Here is a 26,573-nt window from a genome sequence, read left to right as displayed (position 1 = left end):
CTTGGGTTGAAGTGGCCAAATGTCCAACATAAATAAGCTCAGCATCCAAATGAAAGCTTGGCAGGCCCCAAATAACCAGAGTTCTCTCCCACCTTCTAGGCTTTCATTTGCTCATTCACTTAACAAATAAATAGTTATCAGGGCACCTAGGCAGCTCAGCTGGTTAAGTGTTGCCTTCAGCTCGGGTCATGATCCCAGGGTCCTGGGATTGAGCCCTATGTCAGGCTCCCTGCTCAGTGGGAAGTCTGCTTCTCCCTCTCCCTCTGCCCCTCCTCCTGTTTGTGCTCTCTCTCCCTTCCTCTCTGTAAAGTAAATAAATAAAATATCTTAAAAAATAGTTATCAAGTGACCACTCTGCAGCAGGCACCATGAAAAAGCAGCAGCTCATTCCTAAAAGGGAAGCCCACGGAGGGAAGAGTTCCAGAGGCAAATACTCAAACAGAAGCCCATTTCTTGTATTTCCACCCGCACACCTGACTGAGCCCAGCCAAGTGTTATTAAATCAGCCTCTACTAATAAATCATTTCATGTGCCCTCCTCTAAATATAGCACAGGTGCTTGCTTGCCTGTTCCAATTATTATTGCTGCATTTAAAAAATGCATTTTAATGCATTTTTTAAATGCCAAACTTAGTGGTTTGGTACTTAATGCCAACAAACTGCACGTTGAAAAATGATTTAGGGGCGCCTCCATGGCTCAGTCCATTAACTGCCTTCCGCTCAGGTCATTATCCCAGGGTCCTGGGATCAAGTCCCGAATTGGGCTCCCTGCTAACTGGGGAGCCGGCTTCTCCATTTGTCTCCGCCCCTCCATTCCTCCTCCTGCTCATGCTCTCTCTCCCTCTCTCAAATAAATGAAAATTTTAAAAAAACTAATAACAATGGTTAAAATGGTAAATTTTATATGTATTTTGTCATCTTAAAAATATTATGGGAGAATTAAAAAAAAAAAAAACAAACCCGTAACGGTTTAAAACAGCCATTTAACGAAGATCACAGATTCTGGGGGATGAGTATTTGAGGCAGGGCACAGTGGCGACAATTCATTCCTGCTCCATGGTGTCTGGGCCTCAGTCAGAGAGACTCAAAGGCGGGCGTGAATCGGTGTCTGGGTGCTGGCATCATCTAGAGCCCTTACATTTACATGCCGGGGCTGACCCAAAAACTTGGGACTGCCTACTGGAGCGCCCAAGCGTGGCCTCTTCCTATGTGCCCTTCTCGCAACATAGTGGCCTCGGGGCAGTCAAACTTTCTATTTTCATAGGCTCCGTGGAGCCCAACACAGCGCTTGAACTCCCTTGAAATGACAAAGCTATATTGGAGAAAGCTTTAAAAGAAGAAAACCACAAACCGCTACCATTTGTCAGCGAAGTCTATGCAACTGCAGGCAAAATAAAGGTCTCTGACCCGTACAGTTCCAGTTTTATTTATTGCCTCCGTGAAGTCTGCAGAGACTGTCACAGGTGGGGCCGTCTGGAAAAGCCCATTCACATCAACCCACACAGCCCGGGCCACCCCAGCGTGGATTCCCGGCACAGCCGTTTTGGCTTCCAACCCTTTTCCCACCCCTTTCCCGTCGGTCGCCCTGGAATGACGTCACAAGAAGGCGCGGAGGCGCAGAAATCAGCGTCTGCGCGTGCGCCGTGTGCAAGCAGCAGCCCCAGGCTTGTCACAGAGCCTGGCGACCGCAGGGCGGCGGGGGTCTCGGTGCTGCTGCAGCCGAATCTGTAGCGTGAGGCGTCCTTGAGTTGAGAGGACCATGAACCGCAGTCGGCAGGTGACCTGCGTGGCCTGGGTCCGCTGCGGCGTGGCCAAAGAGACGCCAGACAAGGTAGGCCTGGCCGCTCGGAGGTAGGGGGAGCGGCCTCTTCGCGGCATCCTCGTCCAGGCCTGCCTAGAGAACCTGGACCCGCTCCACGCGGCCTGGGCCTGGCTGGTGTGACTGGCCGGGGTGAGGCCGGCTTTGCCCTGATTGTGGTGAGGGGCCCCCCGGCTCCGAGTCGGGGGCCGCGCCCCCTCACGGTCTCTTCCCACGAGTCCAGCCCACCCCGGAATTGGCGAGCACGTGGGCCTGGCGGGCGGGAAGGGGGCGGGGTGCTGCTCTCAGCGGGAAATCTCTCAACTTCTCACTGACAGCAGTGAGGGTTCACGCTCACTCTAGTGCGTGTTCAGGCATAGCGGGAAGAGGGAGCATGGGATAATGGGAAACCACTTTCTACTCGTGTGCTTGGCATTCTGGGCAGGATGAGAGCTGGAGGGTAGAACAACTGGTATGGAGACTATGACGTCGTGAGGCGGGCGCTGAATTGGGAATTTCTCGCAGTGATCCAAGTGAGATGTTGTGGCAGTGGGTGATGAGAGGTAAACCTGACACATTAAGAAGGAAAAAACCTGCAGAAGTTCGAAAATGAGTCAGTGGTAGAGGTGAAGATAATTTAAGTTCTTCAGCTGATATTTACTCAGTGCTTTCTGTGGGTTGGGCATTGTTCAGGGTCCAGGGGTAGGCATAAACAAAACAGAAAAATGCCTTTATGGAGTTGACATGCGCATATATGTCCGTGGGAGTAAATGCTATGAATGGAAAGGGGAGGGGGTACTGAATGTATTTGGGCCAGTGATGACAAAGGTGGGAAAAGTGATAGGAATGTAAGTGGCTGGGAGGTGAGGTTAACAGGAATGAGGGCTTGGAAGGTTTAAATTCCACCAGGGGACAGACTGTGCTTGTTTTATTCACCAGTTTCTCCCGTGCTTGGCTCCAGTAGGTGCTCATTGTGTGTATATATAGAGAGAAAGAATAAGGCCAGGAAATTATCTCAATAGAAATTATTGAAGGAGGTAATAGTTGTTATTAAAAAGGGACATGTAACCTTTTAAAGACTGTATGAGTTCCAGACTTGTCCACACACTGGAACCACTTGGAGAGCTGCAGAAGGTAGTGATGTCTGGGGCACCTCACTGGCTTCATTGGTGGAGCCTGGGCTCTTGATCACAGGGTCATGGGTTCAAGTGCCACACACCCACCTGCCCCCATTGGGCCTGCAGCTTACTTTAAAAAAAAAACACAGTGCCTGCGCCCCACTCCTGCATATTGTGATTTAATTGGTCTGGAGTGTGAGAAGATTCCCTCCCCCCACCACGTGATTTTAATTGAATACAAGTTTGGTAACCACTGCTTGAAGAGTTTGCGTTTATTCTACAAAATCAAAATAGGAAGAAGAGATTAAGTTTATTCTACAAAATCCCAGAAAAACTGAGATCAGTGAGAGTAATTAGAAAAATATCTTTTTTTTAAAGATTTTATTTATTTATTTGACAGAGATCACAAATAGGCAGAGAGAGGGGGAAGCAGGCTCCCTGCAGAGTAGAGATCCCAATGTGGGGCTCGATCCCAGGACCTTGAGATGATGACATGAACTGCAGTCAAATGCTCTACCACTGAGCTATACCCCCTGATGACATGAACTGAAGGCAGAGGCTTAACCCACTGAGCCACCCAGGTGCCCCGAAAAATAAGTATCTTTAAAAAAAAAATCTTTTAATTAATTTCAAAAGCCTTTAATTTCTGGAACAATGAATGTCTTCCCTCAGGAGGATTTCCATATTACTAGAGATGTTTAGTGCAAACTGAGTGATTGACTGAATCATCGTCTGTCATCAAGTATCCATCCCTACCAGGGGCTGAGCACTGAATTGTGTGTGTAAACACAGAACAAGAAGTTGTTTCTGTCTTCAGTGAGTTTACAGTTTCGCAATAATGGGATGTTTTAAAAGGTATTAAAGCATTGATTAGATGAAAGAATGCCAGTTTTGAAATAAAGAGAATGATTCTAATGATCCTTTTGAACAGGATTTCCCAAGTGGAGAGTCTTAAAGGCAGCTGGAAAGGTGGGGATGGGGGGGGTGGCTGGGTGGCTCAGGAGGTTACACATCTGACTCTTTTTTTTTTTTTTTTTTTTTAAGATTTTATGTATTTATTTGACAGAGAAATCACAAGTAGATGGAGAGGCAGCCAGAGAGAGAGAGGGAAGCAGGCTCCCTGCTGAGCAGAGAGCCCGATGCGGGACTCGACCCCAGGACCCTGAGATCATGACCCGAGCCAAAGGCAGCTGCATAACCCACTGAGCCACCCAGGCGCCCCTACACATCTGACTCTTGATTTTGGCTCAGGTCATGATCTCAGGGTCGTGAGATCAAGAGTCCTGTGTTGTCAGGCTCCAGGCTGCAGGGAGTCTGCAAAAAAAAAAAAAAGGAAGAAAGACAGAAAGATGCAACTGGAGTCTGGAGGCGCTAGAGAAGGATGAGTTAGGGGTAATCAGTTCCGAGGTGATAGTTTTAGTCTCCAGAATGAATGACCTTTGCAAGGAAGTGACAGCGTGTGATTCATAATGAATCACAGTGAGAACCAGGAAAAGAGGAGGGGACCAAGGCTGGGGTAATTTATTTAGGAATACTCACAGGGGAAATGAGAAGTAGCCAAGAAGAAATCAGAATAGTTGAAAGAAAATGAGCTGTACTGTCACAGAAGCCGGTTTATACAAGTTAGTCTTTTCTGAAAAGTCTGGGAAGAAGTAGACTGAGCACCGTTTTTTTGTTTTTTGTTTTTTAACAGTTTCAGGTGGGAAATGGATTTAATAATTATAAAGACCTGTGAAAATCCCATTTATGGTAGATTTAGGGAGTCTGGATTGAAGTTTGATTCTTGATATTTTTTGAAGTTATATTTTACATTAGTTCGCAGACTTCTTTTTAACTCAGAGATTTATAAAGATTTCCTTAACTGTATGGTAATGAAATGTTTGCTCTCTTATAGGTAGAACTTAGTAAAGAAGAAGTAAAACGTCTCATTGCTGAAGCTAAGGAAAAATTACAGTAAGTTTAGGATTGTTGATGTCTAAAGTCAAGTCCAGATGAAATGTAAATTTCAAACATTGATGATGAAGTTGTCTTCTTGTCAGATAGTACCATTTGGGTGATTTCTCTTTTTTGTTCCTTGGCACAGAGAAGAAGGGGGCAGTGACGAAGAGGAGACAGGCGATCCTTCGGAAGATGGCATGCAGAGTGCACGTACCCAAGCACGACCAAGGGAGCCCCTGGAAGATGGCGACCCAGAGGACGACAGGACGCTGGATGATGATGAGCTGGCTGAGTACGACTTAGATAAATACGATGAGGAAGGTGACCCAGGTTAGAGTTCACTTACTTCTGGTTTTTAATCACAGGCTCAGTGTATTAGATCATGCTTCTGCTGCTTCAGAGCTTTTGTTGTCCTTTATACCGGTTAAATAATTGGCTCAAGTCTAAGGCAGTTAACATGTTTCCTAAACTAGTTGAAGAAATAAGCTAACCTACTAAACTAAGACATAAAAAAGCATAGTATTGTATATTTTATTGGAAGTGATGGGCATGATCTGTAATTCAAGTTGGGGAATGGGCAAAGGGAAGTGGGAGATACAGGCCTCCAGTTACAGAATGAGTAAGTCTTGGGGATGAAAGCTACAGTGTAGGGAATATAGTCAGAGATGCTGTGATCGCGCTCTGTGGTGACAGATGGTTGCTACACCTGTGAGCCTGGCATGAAGCATAAGAGATCAAGGTAAATCACTGCGTTGTACACTTGAAACTAATACTGTGTTTCACCTGTACCCGAATGAAAAAAAAATTTTAATCTGTAACTTGTGTCTCTTTGCAATAATGAGAGAGGGGTTATTACCCCCATTTTACAAAGAAAACTGAGGCTTACAAAGATCAGCTGACTTTGCCAGGGCCACACAGTCATGGACAGTGGAGCTGAGGGTTGAACATTCTCTTGCTGCAAAGCCTTTACTCTTAGAGTACACTTCATCAGGTGCAGAGAATAGTATTTTCCATTGGGCTCTGAGTTGTGCACACCTAAACTTGTGACCATCCTGTTAGGACAGATACCATGGGAATACCGAGAAAGGAAGAGCTAACCCAGCCTGGAGAAATGGCATTCAGAAACAGCTTCTTGGGGCACCTGGGTGGTTCATTCAGTTAAGCATCTGACTTCAGCTCAGGTCATGAGCTCAGGGTCCTGGGATCATGCTCATGCTCTTTTTCTCCCTCTCAAATAAATAAATAAAATCTTTTTTTTTAATTGCTTCTTAATAATCTCCACACTATGTGGATTATTGGCTGTCTTTCTTGTCTGGTTGAAATTCCCATCTCTGTTGTTAATCAGATGTTTAAGACAGATTAGTCCTGCCTCCTTAAAGTAGCTTTCCCTAACAATTAGAGTATATTTCTTTCCTGAGTTTTATGTTATTTGGGGTCTACTCTAGGTCACCCTTGCAGATATGCCATAAGAGAATTCTAATTTGAGATAAGTTTAGTGAAAAAGGCATAATAGCATCTCTTTCAGAGTCATATAGTAAATTAGCATAGAAGCAGTTCCGAGAAATCTTGCAATATAATAACCAGTTTAACTTTGTGAAACCCATCATTCTTTTTTTTTTAAGATTTTATTTATTTCACAGAGAGAGAGATCACAAACTTATCTCAAATAAATAAATAAAATTTATTTATTTATTTCACAGAGAGAGAGATCATAAGAAGTTAGGCAGGCAGAAAGAGTGGGTGGGGAAGCAGGCTCCCTGCTGAGCAGAGAGCCTGATGTGGGGCTCCATCCCAGGACCCCGAGGTCATGACCTGAGCCGAAGGCAGAGGCTTAACCCACTGAGCCACCCAGGTGCCCCAGCCCATCATTCTTTTTATTTGACCAGGCAACCCTTATTCTATATCAATTCTGGTGTCTTAGGATAGTTTTATCTCTTTTTAAAAGTAAGTACACTTTTCTTTTTTCTTTTTTTTTTTTTAATAGGAGTGGGGAGGGACAGAGGGAGAAAGAATCTTAAGCAGGCTCCATGTCCAGCATGGAGCCCGACTCAGGGCTTGATCTCAACCCTGAGATCACAACCTGAGCTGAAATCAAGAGTCAGACATTTAACTGACCAAGCCATCTGAGCAGAGTGCTAGTATTTTCTAAAAGAGAGCTTTACAGTTTAATTTTATTGGAACATTGTGAAGACCAAGACTATCAGGTATGCATTCCAAAGTCAAATATAAATGTTTTTGGGGTTTTTTTAAGATTTATTCATTAGAGAGCATATGTGTTGGGGGGAGAGGGAGAGTCTTAAGCAGACCCCGCTGAGCACGGAACCCGATACAGATCCTGAGGTCATGACCTGTGCCGAAACCTAGAGTCAGACACGTAACTGACTGTGCCACCCATGCCCCCCTAAAATTGGCTTTTAAATTCCTGTTTATTATCCAGTATTTCCTTTCCCACCTGTGGATGATCCAGTTAGTTATGAAACAGATAGTTGGAACTAAGATGGAATACCTTAGGAAAATGCTTTTGTTGAAATGACTGTTCAATTTATGAATTCTTACAGATACTGAAACTCTCGGTGAATCTCTCTTGGGTCTTACAGTCTATGGAAGTAATGATCAAGATCCTTATGTTACTCTGAAAGATACGGTAAATATTTATGTAGCTTTTCGAATTATGCTTCTTAAGTGTTTGGAAAACCTTACCAAATATCTGCTTCTAGTTAATGACTTATTCTCTCCACTTAGGAGCAATATGAACGTGAAGATTTCTTGATCAAGCCCAGTGACAATCTGATAGTTTGTGGCAGAGCTGAACAAGACCAGTGCAATTTAGAGGTCCACGGTAAGTGGCGGGCAGCCCTTGGGGAAAGGTTCTCTAAGATGAAAGTAATCACTATAATAGCTACTATTGTGAATTTTCAGGCACAGTTCCTGGTGGATCTCATTTAAGTTACATGGTTAATTATATACAGTCTGTAGATACGCTGGTCATTGTGCCTGGGCAAGTGTGGTCTAGTATGTGGCTCGTACATGACTTATTTATGGAAATGGGTCTCCTGGTGTGTGTGTGTGCGCGCAGGTTTAGTATTTTTTTGAACATTTTTGTTCAGATGTTCAGTTGGAGAACATTGGAGAAAACCTAGAAGTAAAGCCATATAAAAATACAGGAAACAATTACAGTCCTGTTACCGAGAGGTAACTTGTTGCCCTGGCTTTTTACTCCAGTCTCTTTTCTGCGTACTTTTTCTTTACATGGTGAAGATTATACTCAATAGGCAGGTTTTTTTCTGCTTTTTTCCACAGTCTTTTCACATATTTCCCCTGCATTTCTTCACAAAAACTCAATGAAAGGGCTTCCATTCCTCTAGTCTCCTTTCCCACTTCAAGGAATATTTGCACCACAGCCGGAGGTGAATGCTTTGAATCTGAAGTGGGCACTGATTTGAATTTTTCTTTTTCATTTGGAATTTTAAGTCAGATGTATGTAATGTCAATATTTATTATCTCAACAAACATTAATTGAATAACTGTTTTCTAAAAAAATAGACCTTCAGGACGTCTACAGTATTCTGCCTCTAGATTTTCCCTTCTGTTTTTCTTGTCCCTTCTCCTGTGCACATCCTCAGACATGTCTGTCCTTACTCAACAATCTTCTAATCATCTGTCTTTAAAATTTGAAGCTTTAAAGATATTAAGCTAAGGCCTTTTGCTATAGAAGCACAGTTGCATAGCTTGAAAATTAAAATCTTTATGTTTAATTTTTCTTTTTTTTTTTTTTTTTACATCTTCTAGGTTACTTTGTCACTTACTCCATTTCGTAGCTGGATTTTTGGAAATCCTCACAATCCTTAAGACTGCCTTCAGGAAGTCTGTGGATTAGGCCATTTTAATCCCATGGCCCATTGTGGATCTATTTATAAAATGAAAAGGCTTTAAATAGCAGAAATCTTAGTGCAAAGTTTTTCTTCTAATGATCTTTGAACTTTTTACATATTTCAAACCATGTGGCAAAATTTTTAAAAAAACCATTCTAGGGGCACCTGGGTGGCTCAGTGGGTTAGGCTTCTGCCTTCGGCTTGGGTCATGATCTCGGGGTCCTGGGATGGAGCCCCAGGTTGGGCTCTCTGCTCCGCAGGGAGCCTGCTCCCCACCCCACCCCCCGCCTGCCTCTCTGCCTACTTGTGATTTCTCTCTCTCTATGTCAAATAAATAAAATTTTTACCAAAAAAAAAAAAAAAAAAATTCCAGGGGTGCCTGGGTGGCTCAATGAATTAAGCCTCTGCCCTTGGCTCAGGTCATGGTCTCAGGCCCCTGGGATCAAGCCCCACATCCAGCTCTCTGCTCAGCAGGGGGCCTGCTTCCTCCTGGCCACCGCACCTGCCTCTCTACCTATTTATGATCTTTCTTTCAAATAAATAAATTCTTAAAGTTCTAATTTCAAAAATCGAAACTCAGTTTGACATTGATTTTTGTACATTTTCCTTTGAGAGCTTATTGGAGTCATTCCTTTGTATTTAGTGAGTATCGGAGAGGGGTTAAGGAGTTAAAGCAGTGGTAGTCCTACTTCCTTAGTCTGATTGACATCATTAAAGAGATACTCGGATCTGGTGAATGGTGTGGATCTGGTATGGATCTCCAAATTATTTAGCATATCTCTAGGCAAGAATAAATTCAAAATTGCACTTAAAAGCTGATCTGAATGTTGATTTGACATAGATAAAAGGAGATTATTTTACAGCTTCATCATCGTATTTATCTGAAATGTTAGCTGAGTACTTGGACCACAGTTGAGGTTCTCGCAGGAACACAAGTTTTCCATTTTAAACATTCGTCATGAAGTGATAGGATGGAACGTGACTTGGAATCTGCTGATCCTTGCATCTAACCCAGATGCAGAGGTTTGAGGAATTTTTTAAAAGTTTTTATTTAAATTCCAGTTAGTGAACATACAGTGTAATACTAGTTTCGGGTGTGCATTACAGTGATTCGGCACCTCCACGCGTCACCGGGGCTCATCACAGCAAGTGCCCTCCTTCGTCCCCATCACCAGTTGCTCCCAGCACCCGCCCAGCCCCCGCCCACCTCCATCCTGCTGACCATCAGTTCTTCACAGTTAAGAGTCTGTCTCTCTCTCTCTTTATTCCTTTTGCTTGTTTTGTTTCTTAAATTCCACATGTAAGTGAAATCATATGGTATTTGTCTTTCTCTGACTTATTTCATTTAGTGTGATACTCTCTAGCTTTATCCATATCCTCGCAAATGGCAAGATTTCATTCTTCTTTATGGCTGAATAATATTCCTCCGTGTGTGTGTGTGTGTGTGTGTGTGTGTGTGTGTACACACACACCACATCTTTATCCATTCATCAGTCAGTGGACATTTGGGCTCTTTCCATAATTTGATTGTTGTAGATAATGTATAAATATAAATATCGGGGTCCATGTACCCCTTTACATTAGTACTTTTGTATTCTTTGGGTAAATACCTAGTAGTGTGATTGCTGGATTGTAGAGTAGTTCTGTTTTTAACTCTCTGAGGAACCCCTGTATTGTTTTCTACACGGGCTGCACCGGTTTACATCTCCACAAGCAGGGTTAGAGGAGGGTTCCCCTTTCTCTACATCCTTGCCAACATCTACTGTTTTTTGTGTTGTTGTTTTTAGCCATTCTGACAGGTGCAAAGTGGTCTCTCCTTGTAGTTTTGATTTATATTTCCCTGATCAATGATGTGGAGCATCGTTCCATGTGTCTGTTGGCCATCTGTAGGTCTTCTTTGTAAAAACGTCTTTTCATTCTTCTGTCCATTTTTTAATTGGATTATTTATTTTTTGGTGTTGAGTTTTATAGGTTCTTTATATATTTTGGATACTAACCCTTCATTAGATATGTCATTTGCAAATATCTGCTCCCATTCTGTAGGTTGCCATTTAGTTTTGTTGATTGTTTCGTTCTCTGTGCAGAAGATTCTAATTTTGATGTAGCTTCTACGTAGTTTATTTTTGTTTCCCTTGCCTCAGAAAACATACATAGAAAGTGGTCTGAGGAATTTCTTTAAAAATTCTTAGTCTCTTTTAACTTTGCTTCTTTCTAATAAAAAGCATATGGGGGGGCAGATTTCTGATTGTTTGGGCTCGGTTTTATCAGTGTTTCATGGCATAATTTTTGAAAGACTTCTTAGTCATTGATTTTAACAATATCTTTGCTCCTTAACATTATAACTCTGAATGATAAAGAGCCAGTTGTTTTAGTTGTCATATTCCAAAAGTGTTCTCAAGAGCTTTATTTACATTGTTGATCTTTAAATACTAAAGCAGTAATTCTTGACAAGCATTTAGATTTCTAAATGTGAGTTTTTTCTCTCCAGTTCTATTTTTTATTTATTCTTATAACCAGATAGACCTTTAAAAGATAATAATCAAATGCTCCCTATGGATCCCTTATGAACATTTGTTTTCTGTAGTGGGTGGACTGGAGTATAGGACTGTTCTAACCATTGCATATGCCGATGGGGGGGTTCAGGCAAATGTCAGTTCCTTGCCCCTGTTCCTGTTCCTTTGGAGCACACCAGGTGATGGGAATATATGAGACCTGCAGAATTTTGCTGAGCAGTAACAACTTGGGAGGCTCCTTTTGATGCCATCAGATGTGTCTTGCTTTAAGCACATGGGCTTCTGTAGGTTTAACAGGGAGAGTGTGTCCTTTTCAGTGGGATGTGATTTCTTACTCTGACACAATAAAGTCTTGTCCCAATGTTTTATATTTTCAGTTTATAATCAGGAAGAAGATTCCTTTTATGTGCATCATGATATACTGCTGTCTGCATACCCTCTAAGCGTGGAATGGCTGAATTTTGATCCCAGTCCAGATGATTCTACAGGTAATTAGAAAAGCTAAGGTGGCTCAGGCGTTCCTAGCCCTGTATGTTATTTCTAGCCATATAAGTTATGTATTCTCTATGAATGTTTTCAGAATTGTTGATTTTTAAATGAAATTGTTATTTTATGAAGTTACATTGTTAGTTCTTAAAACACAATCACGTAATTGTTTTGAGTCTGTGTGTCTTCAGACATCAGATAAAGAACTGCTATTGCTGTAGGCAGAAGAACAGGTTCACAGCATTAGGAGCTGCAAAACGGTGTGAAGTAAACCCAGTAGAAAGTAGCATGGCCCAAGAGTTTGGTGGCATGACCTTTCTTAGAAAACCTCAAGTAAACCAAACTGAAGAGAGAAGTAGGTTCTTGCGTCAGTTGCCGTAGCCCCAGCCGCACACTGCTAGTTGCCCCAACCTGCTTCTTAAGAAGGGTAAAATCTGGTCCTGCTCAACCTCACGTCTCGTTTGCCAAGCTTATTCACATTCATGGTCTGATGCAGTCCCTGTTTTCACAACACTGGTGAAGGTGGAAGATGATTTTTGTTCTTAGAACCTAAGTAGGGACCCTGGGGTCAAAAGACTGAGCCCTTTTTATTCAAATTATGGTCCCAGGGCCAGCAGCACAGTACAGTACACCTGGGAGCTGGTCAGAGTGCTTATGTAGGGGCGCACCCCAGCCCTTCTGAAACGGAATATGCATTTGAATATTCAGGTGACAACACAGGCATGTGCAAGTTTGAGAGAAAGTGCTCTAAGGCATCACTCGACCCACGGTGCAGTATTTTTCATTAGAAATGTTTCAAATCCAATACCTCACTTCCTCCTGTAGGAAATTATATTGCTGTGGGAAACATGACCCCCGTTATTGAAGTGTGGGACCTTGACATAGTGGACTCTTTAGAACCGGTCTTCACTCTTGGAAGTAAGCTATCGAAAAAGAAGAAAAAGAAAGGGAAGAAGGTAAACAAGTCAATAATTAAACTCTCATGACAGAGAAGTTTCCTGGTGGGGTGGAGGCAGGAGAACATACAGTTAGTATTTCAGTTAGACGCTTTGGCGGAACAGGACAGATATTGTCCGTAGTTGGGGTTTTAAAAGGCCCATCCAGGGAAGCATGGATCTCTGATTGCACACGTCATTGCTATGTTACTCATCCTTTCCCAAACCACTTACTCTCGGGTTTGACCCTTTTTGATATAGTAACTATTCACACTCATATGCTTCTTGGAATTTTTGAAAGAATTCTGTTTAGCCTTTAGTACGTTGAATTCTAAATATCAGTGTATTAATTCCTGCAGCTTTTAAAACTTAACTTGGGGGGGGTTATTTGTAGAACTCTACCACCTAGATTAAGAACTGCTATAGTTTGTCTTCTGTAAGGAGTATTTATCCCGGATCCTAAAGTAACAGGAAGGCAAGGTGTTTCTTTAGGTCTTCAGCTTGAAAGCAAGTTTGCTGAAGATCAAACAGTAATCTTAAGATTTAAAGAATCTTTCAAATTAAGATCAATTACAGGGGTCAGTTTAATACAAAAAGTAATGAAACAATTATTACAGAGTTCCTCAGCAGAGGGGCATACTGACGCTGTCCTGGACCTTTCCTGGAATAAGCTGATCAGGTAAAAAAGAAATAACATTTGGAGGGTTGTTAGAGACTGTAACCACCGTCATCTTACCTCATGCCTACCCCTGTCTCCACGTCGTGTGTTGGGGTCTCTGTGTCTTCCTTCCCTTTCCTGCAGTGCACGCCGCTTGAAGGCAAGGGCTCTGCCGTCTGTGTCCTTGCAGCCCCCACATCACCTGCCAGTTCCAAGGTCTGTAGGGGCTTGGGCTCGTTACAGACTTGGTGACCAAGCGCCCTCCCAGCAGCACTGGGGAAAAAACTGCTTCAATGCCAGTGGTGCCAAATTGTGTTTCTTTTCATGGGAGACATTTCCCTCATTTCGTTTAGTTTGCACAAAATCTCATCCAAATTTTTTTCAGCTGATTTAATTGTGATAAAATATATATAATATTTACCACTTGTGCTTTTTTTTTAAATATTTTTTTTATTTTATTTATTTGACAGAGAGAGATCACAAGTAGGCAGAGAGGCAGAGGGGTTGGGGGGAAGCAGGCTCCCTGCTGAACAGAGAGCCTGATGTGGGACTCAATCCCAGGACCCTGAGATCATGACCTGAGCCGAAGGCATAAGGCTTAACCCATTGAGTCACCCAGGTGCCCCTACTTGAACTATTTTTAATTGTATAGTTCAGTGGACATTGTTGTGCAATGTCCAACTCCAGAGCTTTTGTCACTTTCCAGAATTGAAAGCATGTATCCATTAAACAACAACTCTCCATCCTTGGCACCCTCAGGCCCTAGTAACCTTTGTGTCTCTGTAAAGTCAACTCTTGCAGTTACCTTATAAACGTAGAATTGTATCGGCCCTTTGCTGACTGGCTTATTTCACTTAGCACGAGGTCCTCCATGTTGTCGCATGTGGCAAGATTGCCTTTCTCTTTAGGGCTGAATGACATTGCATTGTTCGGATCACCCACATTTTGTTTTTCCATCTGTCGAGGAACACTTGGGTTGCTCCCACCTCCTGGCTGTTGTGAGCGGTGCTGCGGTTACACACATTGATGTAAATAATGTGGGTGTACAAATATCCCAGCTTTCAGTTCTTACGGGTGTCTCCCCGAAAGTGAAATTGCTGCTTCGTGTGGCAGTTCTGTGTTTACCATTTTGTGGAGCACTTTTCAGGTGCCTGTTGGCCCATTTGTGTTTATCTTCGGAGAAATGTCTTTCTAAGACCTTTGCACATTTTTGAATTGAGGTTTTTGGTTTTTCACTGAGTTTTAGATCTTTATATAGTCCAGATACAATCTCTTCTCAGATATGTGATTTGCAAATATCTCCCCCATCTGATGGATCCCCTTTAACTCTTGCGATAGTGTCCTTTGACGCACAGTTCTTAATTTTGATGTAGTCAGTTTATTTTTACTTTTGTTACCTGTGCGTTTAGTGTTCTATCCAGGAAATCTTTGCCAGATCCTTGTCATGAGGTTCTTCCCTTGAGAGTTTTATAGTCTTAGCTCCTACATTTAGGTGTTTGGATCCATTCTGAGTTAAGTGTTGCGCACAGTCGAAGGTAAGAGTTCCACTTCCTTCTTCTGCATGTGTCGTCTGCATATTCTTTATACTCCTCTTTAAACAGCAGTTACCTCAGAAGGCCATTTCCCTAATAGCATGGTTGGTTTGAGGGGCTTCTAAGGCAAGGAAGGTGAGCATCAGGTTGAGCTTACTTGAGGCGTAAGAACAAACGGGGTCACCCAAGGCCCATTTTCCCAACCTCTCTGTTACACGGGATCCTTTGTAATTGTGAGCACTGGGAGGAGGGCCCAGAGTGCTGGCTCACCCACGGAGAGCCTGTCTTCCTGTTTGCGTTCACACCTCTTCAGAGTTAGAACCATTTGGTGAGGGGCACCTGGCTGGCTCATTCGGTAGCGTATGTGACTCTTGATCTCAGGGTTCTGAGTTCAAGCCCCACATTGGGTATAGAGATTACTTAAAAATAAATCTTTTAAAAAAATAAGTAAAGGTTAAAGTCCTGGCCTCTAATCCCCTTAAGATTGAGTCACTTCTGGAGCAAGGGCCCAAGAATCTGTTGTGTTGTTTTGTTTTTTGAAACTTCCCCAGGTTTTATCTGAATTGGGCCCGTTCTTAACTAATGGGCAGACAAGAGATTGAAATGAGTGTGCCCTGCTTTTAGGAACCCAGTTGTTTATAAATCTGACCTGTCACAGTTATTATATATACTAAGTTCTTACATACAGTAGCTGTTAATTTGAATAACTGAGTTTGTTCTGGCAGAACAATCCCTCATCACTTCCGGCTGATCCAGCAGTGCCTTTGCCCAACCACAGCTCCTGAGCTCCGTGCAGACGCTGCCAGCACCAGCACCCCTGCCGCACCCTGTCTGCACTCACGCCTTCGTGACTGTAGGGCCACCCGTGTCTTTGCTCCTTAACTCCTCTACTTTCTCCATCTTATTACAGACCTTGCTTCTTCTTTCCCCTTTCTTTACTGAAAAGGTACAGAATGCTTTTAAATACTTGCCATACATACCCTGGTGCACAGAAAAGTTTGTGAAAGTCGTGAAGAATAACATGTTGACCTTGTTCTTAGTTGGGGAAGTCAAATGCTCCCGGGACCAACATGCATGTTCTCTGCTCATTCATACTCTTATTGTTGTATTCTTCTTGGGAGTACAGCATTCAGGAGTTTGGGGGGCTGGTAATTTATTTTTAAGCCTGATACACTAAGAATTTTAATATGAAAGGAATCTCGGGTGTTGGGAGAAGGACTAGGATGAAAAATTGTACCGCAAAATTTTAACTTTTTGCTGTTGGCAGGCATTGAATATAAACAAAATACTGGGAATTTAAGTAACATTAAATCTTTGACCTGCCGAGGACTTAAAACATTAATGACTTATATATGGGACTTAATGGTAGAAATTTGAAATTCATTGATTAGAATGAAATAATATACATGACCCTCTTAAGAGACCCTGCCTATGTCACTGAAATGTGAGTTATAAAACAGAAAGCAGTTTGTATAATGGAAGTATTTCTTGAGGAAATAATACTCCAGAAATGGACCCATCAACATTTTATTTTAACAGCATATCAATTTTCTGGACAAATATTATGATCACTAATGACTTAATTCTGTGTCAGAGCCATTTCAAATTAGATAGTGAAGAATGAGGTTCCAGGAATATCTATTTTTACAAAGAGGAAAGACAGGCAACTAACATTAATCAGGGACCTACTGGCCTCTAATCCCCTTAAGGGGATTACTCAGCCATGTAATTGAGTAGTAACCCTTTGAAGTTGGTTGTGGCATTCTCATCGGCAGGCAAGGAAGTGAGACTGACTTCTTAAGACTTACGATTAGTAAATGGCAGCACCAGGAATCCTTTTCAGGTTTTCTGGGCTCTGAGGCCTGTGTTCTCTTGTAGAATGACATTATTATCACTTGATCCCTAAGAGGTAGACAAATTGTTTTCTTATTAATAGCATTTAATGCCTTTTTTTTTTTTAAGATTTTATTTATTTATTTGTCAGAGAGAGCACAGGCAGACAGAGTGGCAGGCAGAGGGAGAAGCAAGCTCCCTGCCAAGCAAGGAGCCCGATGTGGGACTCGATCCCAGGACACTGGGATCGTGACCCGAGCTGAAGGCAGCCGCTTAACCAACTGAGCCACCCAGGCGTCCCATGCCCTTTTTTATTTAAAAAAAAAAAAAAAAATCGAGATATAAAATCACATATCATGAAATTCAATCTTTAATGTGTACAATTCAGCAACTTGGGGTGTATTTCCAAAATTGTACACCTATCTCCACTGTCTAATTCCAAAACATTTTCATCAGTCCAAAAAAGCAATCTGTATTATAAACGGTCATTCCTCCTCCTCCTGTGCTTCCAGCCCCTTTCTGTCTCTCTGGATTTGACTGTCGTTGGACATTCCTTCTTAGAAAAGGAATCATAAAATATGTGGCCTTCTGTGTCTGGATCCTGTCACTTTTGTATATGTTTTCAAGGTCCGTCCTGTTGGAGCATTAATTAGTACATCGATCCTTTTTAATTGCTTGAATGGATATACGACATTTCGTGTATCTGTTCACCAGTTAATAGACATTTTGTTTGTGATTATTTTTTGCCTATTATGAATAATGCTACTGTAAATATTAATGGACAGATTTTTGCACAGACCTGTTTTTATTTTCTAGGATCTATCCCTAAGGAGTGTAATTTCTAGGCCATATGGTAGTGTCTATACCATTTCCATTCCCACCAGCATGGTAGCTGATTTTTCTGTTTTACTAGCACTTACTATTGTTTGTCTTTTTCGTTATACCTGTCCTGTGAGTATGTAGTGGTATCCCATGTTTTCCTTTTCCTTTCCCTAGTGAACAACTTTTCACATGCTCATTTGCTATTTATAGATCTTCTTTAGAGAAATGTCCATTCATATTCTTTGACCATCTTCTGATTAGATTATCTTTTTATTATTTGAGAGTTCTTTATATATTCTAGAATCAAGTCCTTTATCAGATATGACTTATAAATAATTTTCTCCCATTCTGTGGTCTCTTCACTTTCTTGATGATCTCATTTACAATACAAAAGGTTTTCATGTTGGTGATGTCCTGTTCATTTATGTCTTTTGTTTCTAAGGCTTTTTGTGTCATACCTAAGACATCATTGCCTAACCCAGGGTCACAAAGATTTATACCTGTTTTCTTCTGAGAGTTTAATAGTTTTAGCTCTTACATTAGTAGGTCCATGATCTATTTTGAAGTTATATGAGATGGAGGTCTAACTTCATTCTTTTACATGAGGATATCCAGTTGTCCCTGAGCCATATGTTGATAATACTGTTCTTTTCCCCATTGAACAGTGAATAATCTTAACATCTTTGTCAGAAACAAATGACCATAAATTTGAGGATTTATTCTTCATCTGTTCTGTTAACTGGTATGTCTGTCCTTAAGCCAGTACGACATTGTTAGGATTATTGTGGCTTTTCAGTCCATTTTGAAATCCATACTGTGAACCTTTCAGCTTTGCTCTCTTTTCCAAGATTATTTTGGCTATTCTGAGTCCTTTACATTTCCATATGAACTTTTTTTTAAAGATTTGTTTATTTTAGAGAAAGTACATGCAAGTGGGTGGGACAGAGGGAGGAAAATAAATCCCAAGCAGACTCACACCAACTACAGAGTCTGATGAGGGGCTCGATCCCATAACTCATGAGATCACAACCTGAGCTAAAACCATATGTTGGATATGCAACGAGCTGAGCCACCCAGGCACCCCTCCATATGAATTTAAAACCAGCTTGTCCATTCTTTGCAAAAAAAAAAAAAAAAAAGTCTGCAGGGATTTTGAAAGAGATTGGCCAAATCCATAGATCAGTTTGTAAATAGCAGTATTTCTGTCTTAACAATATTAAATCAGGGTGCCTGGCTGGCTTAGTTGGTGGAGCATGCAACTCTTAATCCTCAGGGTCATGAGTTTGAGCCCCGCATTGGGTGTAGAGATTACTTAAATAAGTAGATAAATCTTTAAAAACAAAGTCTTCCAATCCATGAACATGGGATATCTTTCCATTCATTCCGATACTGTTTCTTCCAACAATCTTTTGTAGTTTTCAATATGTAAACCTTAAATGCTTTTGTTAAATTTATTCTCAAGTATCTTATTCCTTTGGATGTTACTGAAAATGGAATTCTTACATTTAGCGCTCTTGACTTTAAAAACAATTACCTGATTTGTCTCCTCCCTTTCTCAGAAACGTGCTGGCAAGTGCATCAGCTGACAACACTGTAATTCTGTGGGATATGTCCTTAGGGAAACCAGCAGCTAGCCTTGCTGTACACACAGACAAGGTATGGTGATTGAGTGGATAAAAGGGAGTCTAAAAAGTATGGGACAAATATTGGCTACAATAATCCCAAACATACATGACTTTCTATGAATTATAAAGTGCTTTGACATGCTGTCTTATTGGACCCTCACAGAGCCCAGTATGATAGTTAGAATTACTCATCTTAGAGATCCAACTGCGGAGACAGATGAAGTGACTGGAAACATTAGTAATTTGTAGCATGTTTACAGAGACTCATAAAGAGACAGGGCTGTCACTCACCAGATGAGGTTAAAGAATTTAACAGATCTGTTGTTGCAGAACTCAGAGGTCAGATGTGCTAGCGTATAGTCAGGGACTTCAGAATATGTCAGAATATTTAGAGTTGCCCAGTAAGTTTGACTGCTCGCTCTTTTGTTCTCAGTATATTTAATATTTGAGGGATGTAAGTATTCTGTCAAACAGAACTTGAGAAATCCTGCATTGTCTTTAAAGTATCTGCTTTTATTTGAAAATGCTTATCCTTTGGATTATGTAGTACATTTGTTTCTCTAAATACTACTAAATTTCAAAGGGAAAAATTTATAGAAACACTGCCAAATTGATTCTCTTGATTTAAGTACTCAGCAGTTTTACTAAAACCAAACAAACATAGATCTGTTTATTTATGTTTTCTCCTATTAGGTCCAGACTTTGCAGTTTCATCCATTTGAAGCACAGACTCTTATTTCTGGATCCTATGATAAGTAAGAAAACACTGCAGGAATTATTGCTGCTGTTTTTAATCTTCTAATTCAGAAAGTATGACTTGATGCTCAGACTACAATACTGAGTGTTTAAACTTGCAGTAATACTCACTTGTCCCTTTCTTTTCTTTTTTTTTTTTTTTTTAAGATTTTTAATTTATTTATTTGACAGAGATCACAAGTAGAGAGGCAGGCAGAGAGAGAGAGAGGGAAGCAGGCCCCCTGCTGAGCAGAGAGCCCGATGCGGGACTCGATCCCAGGACCCTGAGATCATGACCTGAGCCGAAGGCAGCAGCTTAACCCACTGAGCCACCCAGGCGCCCCTCACTTGTCCCTTTCAACTTTGGTCCTTTCAGTCTCTAAGGGAATGTTGTTCTGTAGTAATAATGTAGTTCCTAACTAGCAACTGCTTTGATTTTTAGAGGGCATAGGAGTTTGCCATTGCTACAAAGCAGGCTGTCCAAAATTCAGTGACTTAGAATAGACTTAACAATAGGCATGTATTTCTTGTGCCACTGCAAGATGGAGCTAATCTAGGCTAGGTTCAACTGGTAGATCTTGGCTTATTTTGGTGGGGCGATGGAGATTGGGCTCTCCTTGTTTCATATCCTCAGGGGACCAGTGGGCTAGCCCCCACATGTTCTCATGGTGAGGTCAGACGCTTCAGCAGAGATACCAATGCCTCTTTAGACCTAGGCTCAGAACTAGTATACTTCTGGCTTACTTTCTAGGCGGAAAGAGATAACATGGAGTGGGGAACAGAGTGCGTTTGTGGAAGAATTCCTATAACCCTGACAGAGAGTGTGGCTGGAGGGGGAGGGGAGGGATCAGACCCACTGCAGTCCCTCACAGGGGTTTTCCAGTCATGCATGTGCACCTTTTTGCGGATTGGGTCTGAAGGTGGGAGAGAGAGCCAGTAGAAGCAGAAACCAAGTTGCAGTCTTTATTTTGATTCCTTCTCTTTTGAAGAGTAATAGTTATATTTTTTAGTTCGGATTCATTCAGAATTATAAAGTCTGTCCACTGGCTTCCCCAGCACGGTAACCTGCTTATAGAGTAAATGTGGTTAAGACATGAATTATCTGGCTCTGAGCACTGCTGGGAACAGGAAAATTCAAAGTTGCCCTAGTCTTTTGGAAAGAGAGAGGATTCATCTTGTGAGTGGATGGCTGAGCCTGGAGACCGTCAAGTCTGCTATGATATCCAGAGCCACCAGTGCCTTCAAGTGACAGAACCAGAGTCTACCAGCTAGTGAAAATCAACTCCTCTTTTCTTCTTTATTTTAGAACCTTAAAACAGGCTTTATATAATTGGATCTTGAGTTCACAGTGTTTTGTTACCATTTCATTATAAATAAATATAAAACATATAGACGAATTGAACTCTTAAAACCCTAACTTTGCCTGTCTGTCCAGGTCAGTGGCTTTGTATGACTGCCGAAGTCCAGATGAAAGCCATCGAATGTGGCGATTCAGCGGGCAGATTGAGAGAGTGACTTGGAATCACTTTTCACCTTGTCATTTTTTGGTAAAGCTACATACTGTTTTGCTTATCTAGGTTACTAATGACTTGTTCTAATTCCACTGTAGAGAGAATCTTTCTCTGGTGGAGGTTTGTTTGTTTTTGGGGGGTGGGGGGTGGGGTTTGTTTTTGGTTTTGGGGGTTTTTTTAAGTCTCCACGCCCAGTATGGGCCTTGAACTCCCAACCCTGACATGGAGAGTCACGTGCTCTACCAACTGAGCCATCCAACCGCCCTGCTTTTTCTGTATTAATACTGTGGAATAGTTAGATTTTAGGGTTAAAAAAAACTTAACAATAATGGGGCAGCCACAAATGGTTAACATGTAAATGATTTTGCCAATTTCCAGCCATTTCAAAGTGCCACATTTTAGTTCCTGATTTTGATTGTATTATTAGTGTGTTTCTTTGAAATATTAAGCATACCTAATCTATATTTTTTAATAATTTCATCCAAGAAGATGATTTTATTTAAATTAAATGGAGCTTCAGTGATGAGAATGCTAGCCTTTTTAATATAGCAGTCTCCCAGATAGGAAAAAGTATTAAGTTCTTGGTTTAAATATCCTTAATATGTATAGGATAACAGTTTTCTGTGTAGCATCCAAAGATTCTGCAGACCTTTCAATCCATGGAGAAATAAAACCCGAGCTTTCATCCAGAAGATTAAAGAAATTGTGGTACATCCATAAATTTCCTAATTTTCCTAAAGTAAATATGTAGTACTTTATGAATGAGAGAAAGAAACGCTTTCTTAAAATCAGTGGATAGTTTTATTAAGTTTTCTGAAACATTGATTCTGAGCACATGTAGTCTCTGCTCAGAGGCACATTGCTGTTCCCAGCTGTGTCGCTTGAAGCCAGATTCCCTTTTATGGTTATCAGGAGTGAAGTGCCAGTTGTATTTGAATGTTGTGTTGTAATTTGGCTCTCAGCACTCAAGCACACATAATTTCTGAGGCATTTGCTAACAATTTTTCATTGGTACTAAAATCACAGATATTTAGGAAAATAAAAAGTGATTACAATTAAATGGTTTGCCTCCTTCACTCCAGGCTCCCACGATGAGACCTCTGTCCTCTTTTTGTCCTCTTCGTGGCCCAGCCATTAAGACTTATCACTTGTTCCTTTTTCCCCTCGTTTCCTGTCGTGGCTGATGCCCTCAGCTGGCACACAGGCGCAAGTCTCTCTCCTGTCCTTGACTAGGTCTGTCTGTTGGTTCCTTCTTTTCTCCCCTTTCTTGGAAGTGTAACAATCCACCGTAATCTGCCTTCCTTACTCATTAAGCCTCTCTGCCAAATGTTGACATTCGTTGCTTTCTTCAGAAGTGCTATTTCTTTGCTCCCCTGATGACCTATATTATACCCTCTCTCTCTGGTTCCCTCTGCCTGTACCGTAAAGGCTGTGCTTCCCAGGCCTCTGTTCCCTTGGACGTGACCTCAGCTAGCCCATCTCTCACCCTCGCCCGCAGCACCACCAAAGCTTCGTCCTCATACCCACTGCACGGTACACGCGCCAGCTACATTAGTCCATGCAGGGACAAATTCCGCTTATACCCCAGGAAATTTTTCGTGGGTTTTTGGTTTTTTTGGGTTTTTTGGTTTTTTTTTTTTTAAATAAACTCCTCAGGTAAATAGCTGGTTTCTACTATAATTTACACCCCTTACCCATTGCTAAATTTTCTTGCCATGTAGCATGACCTTGACCGTCTTTTCCTCTTTCCAGGCCAGTACGGATGACGGCTTTGTGTATAATTTGGATGCACGTTCAGATAAGCCAATTTTTACACTTAATGCACACAATGATGAAATTTCCGGTGAGCCCAAATAGTGTTTCATTTCTATTAACTTACAATGAAGTAAATCTACATTTCAGAGTCTGAGCTAATCTCTTCCTTTAGGTCTTGATCTAAGTAGTCAAATCAAGGGCTGTCTTGTGACAGCATCAGCAGACAAGTATGTGAAGATCTGGGACATATTAGGAGACAGGCCAAGTCTGGTTCACTCTAGGGACATGAAAATGGTAAGAATTTGGGCATCTTCCTTTTCTGCTTTTTTGTTTGTTTCTGACCTGTACTGTCGTCTTTCCCTAGGAATCACTGCATTAAAGAATATGGATTTGTGGGGAGGTTCATTTTAGCTTAGTCAAAACTTGGTGGGAGGTTTGTGAGTCATGGAGATCCTCTCAAATTGTCCTATCTGGTTCCTTTCCTAACAGACACAATGAACCGTTGTTTGGGAAGAAGGATGGAAAGAGATTTTCTAGGACTTAAGTAGAATGGCCATGGTTTTCTTTTTTTAACTCTAAATTGAGGCCCATCCCAGGAAAGCTTGGACATTTAGGGCACTGTAGCTGTTAGGGTCAGTTTATCTATCACTACATCTTTGCATAACTAGTTTTGACTACACCGAAATGGATTACTATGTAATAGCAAAAAATTTAGAAATAACCAGAATTCATTTAGCAAATATTTATTGAGCACCTACTGGATGTCAGGCAATGAGTTAGTATAATTGTAGATACAGAACACTGCACATCTGTTTGTATAAATATTTGTGGGTAAAGTAAGTTACAGATGCAATTGTATAGTACTATCTCCCACTTATATTTAAATGCTTAAATGTTTATGTTTTGGAATAAGATTTTAAATTTAAACAGTATTATCTTACTGATTTTTATACTTTGTGTTTGTTTTCTATAATGCATATGTATTAGTAATAAGCATAAAAAAAATTCAGAAGTTAAAAAAATGATTTAATGGTGACCTACAGTAACATCATTGCTTAAAAAGGGAAACAAAATTGAGTGTCAAATCCTGCCTGGGATGGCTTCCGGGGCCCAGTGGCGAGTTCAGGGTCTATACCTCTCCCATGAACGAGAACGGATGGCTGAGGAGTGGGTGTCCACACCCCTTCTGTGGACAAGGACGGTGTGGCTCCGAGGACACAGGCTCCCCTGCTAGTGTGGGTCGCCTGGGGCACAGGAAGGCGGTGCCAGGGCCGAGTCCACTCCAGAGCCTGCCTGGGACCCTCTTTACGTCACCAGTCTGACCACTGATCCCAGTAAAAAAAAACAAAAAAACAAAAAAAACAACAACAAAAAAAAAGGGAAACAAAAGTTTCTGGGAAAACTGAGATTAGAGACCTGGGTAGTCACAGTGCATACATCCTCACAGAATGGCCATCATGCTGAACTTACTTGGCTTTGTCTTGTAAGACTCTGCAAGAGACTTAAGACATACTGGTGAGTTGGTTCAAATTTATGTAGATAGGAGCAGGGCTTTACATTGGGGCTTTCTGGAAGGACTGACCATCTGTTTTCCTCTTCCTAGGGAGTTCTGTTCTGTTCTTCCTGTTGCCCTGATTTGCCATTTATTTATGCCTTTGGAGGTCAGAAAGAAGGGCTTCGGGTCTGGGATATAAGCACAGTCTCATCAGGTAAGAATTTTAATTCCCTTCTTCTAAACGAGAAAAATGTGTGGCTTGAATACATTAAGTAGATCTGGTGTTCATCCTGTAATGTAGTCCGCTTGGGGAAATGGACAAGATCACATGTAATGTGGAGATGTTCATGTTCACAAATCTGTCTTCACAATTTAAATGTAGATTATTTTTTAAATACTTCACAAAATTTGAATTTATGGGAAAGCTGGAAGGAAATATAACATGGTTTCTAAGAACAGCCCTCCCCCTCCCAGTGTGAATAATCCACCTTTTCTCAACTACTTCCCACAAAATCCAGCTTTCCTTAAGGGACCCCTCTTCTCCGGAGACTTCAGGGGAACCTGGTTGCTTATTTCTTACCTTGAGGTTGTCTGGCTTGTCCTGTACACACAGAAGATACAGCTCGTCTGATCCCTCAGTCTTCCATGTAGAAAAAAGGTTTTAAATCCAAAAAAGTTTTCTGCTGGTTAATGAAAGAAGATAGTCACTTTATCAAGGTAGATTAAAACCAGGACAAGGCAAAGTAAGTTAAATAGCAGACCAATTTAAAACACCGTTAACTTCATTCAGAATGTTAATCTGGACTTCTGTGTTGGGTTATTTCATTTCCCGTTGATAAAGTGTTAAATATAGTTTCATAAAACTTCCACACTAGGGCAGAGAACCATCCTTGTTCATTTCTGCATCTCTGTATTTTATAGAATAGGTTCTTAATTTTCTGACCTGGTAACTTCTTAACTGTTTATTTGTGTTTTAGTAAATGAAGCATTTGGAAGACGAGAGAGGCTTGTTCTTGGCCATACGAGAAGTTCATCTATTAGTGGTCCTTTTGGGAGCAGGAGCTCAGACACACCAATGGAATCTTAATGCGGAGCATAAAATTTCCTGGTTTTTATTACCTTAACTCAGATTTAAAAACCTGGCCGAGAAATCTCCACGTGTAGCTACAGCGATGTAGTGACTGAAACAAATTTCATTTCTTGCTCCCAAACATTCCTCTGCAGCTATGGCGGCAGCACAAACAGGGCTGGTCTTCGTGCTTTGCCTTTTCAGTGTGTGGGGTTTAGGGATCCTGCTGCATTTCTGGAAGAGGATAATAAAGAGGTTTTTAAGAAATAATTCCTAAAATAGGCCATATGTCATAAGTAACCTGTAGGTTTGTAAAATAGGTAGTAATTTATGGAATTTTAGAAGAAAATCCTCTGATCTTAAACGATGGGTAAACCCAGGCCTTGAAAGGTTGTGACTTGGCCAAGATTGCACAGTAGCCATAAACACGGGCAGGTGCCCCAGGAATTGCTCTTTCCTGACTTGACTCTTTTCCAACTAAGGTTCATGATTTTAGAAATGTCCTCAGTGCTACTTGTAAAATTCAGTGACTAAATTAAAGGTGATATTTCTCTTTTCCCCCAGCATGGTATTCACTGTTATTAAAGAAAAAGAGGTATTACATTATGATAAAGATGTCAGTCCAATAAGAGGATAGAACATTCATAAATATCATAGGAGCACCTAAACACATAAAGCAAATATTAACAGACATAAAGGGAGAAACAGCAATACAGTAATTATAGCAGACTTTAATACCCCACTTTCATCAAGAAATAGACCATTCAGAGGGGGAGGAGTCAAGATGGCGGAGAAGTAGCAGGCTGAGACTACTTCAGCTAGCAGGAGATCAGCTAGAGAGCTTATCTAAAGATTGCAAACACCTGCAAATCCATCTGC

At 41.3% G+C, this 26,573-nt stretch overlaps 1 protein-coding gene across 1 annotated transcript; it reads left to right on the top strand.

Annotated features, from left to right (window-relative positions):
- The first annotated feature begins 1,621 nt into the window (after positions 1-1,621).
- On the top strand, positions 1,622-26,257 carry PWP1 (PWP1 homolog, endonuclein). Its single transcript, XM_044226838.1, has 15 exons — positions 1,622-1,830; positions 4,810-4,868; positions 4,999-5,183; positions 7,412-7,497; positions 7,596-7,692; positions 11,616-11,726; positions 12,550-12,680; positions 13,277-13,338; positions 19,064-19,160; positions 19,823-19,884; positions 21,300-21,411; positions 23,128-23,218; positions 23,303-23,424; positions 24,734-24,839; positions 25,603-26,257. The coding sequence occupies exons 1-15, from the start codon at positions 1,759-1,761 to the stop codon at positions 25,710-25,712; spliced, it is 1,503 nt and encodes a 500-aa protein (XP_044082773.1). The 5' UTR covers positions 1,622-1,758; the 3' UTR covers positions 25,713-26,257.
- The last annotated feature ends 316 nt before the right edge of the window (positions 26,258-26,573 follow it).

The sequence above is a fragment of the Neovison vison genome, chromosome 12 (assembly GCF_020171115.1).
Source record: "Neovison vison isolate M4711 chromosome 12, ASM_NN_V1, whole genome shotgun sequence".
Taxonomy (NCBI): Eukaryota; Metazoa; Chordata; class Mammalia; order Carnivora; family Mustelidae; genus Neogale; species Neogale vison.
Note: the sequence above shows the minus strand (reverse complement) of the source record. Positions and strands in the feature narration are given on the sequence as shown.

Bases quoted from the DNA above. Each gene is read 5' to 3' on its own strand.
- PWP1 (XM_044226838.1), top strand. From the start codon at position 1,759: ATGAACCGCAGTCGGCAGGTGACCTGCGTGGCCTGGGTCCGCTGCGGC. The intron at 7,498-7,595 runs GTAAATATTTAT...CTCTCCACTTAG, and splicing joins ATGTTACTCTGAAAGATACG to GAGCAATATGAACGTGAAGA. The intron at 24,840-25,602 runs GTAAGAATTTTA...TTTGTGTTTTAG, and splicing joins TATAAGCACAGTCTCATCAG to TAAATGAAGCATTTGGAAGA.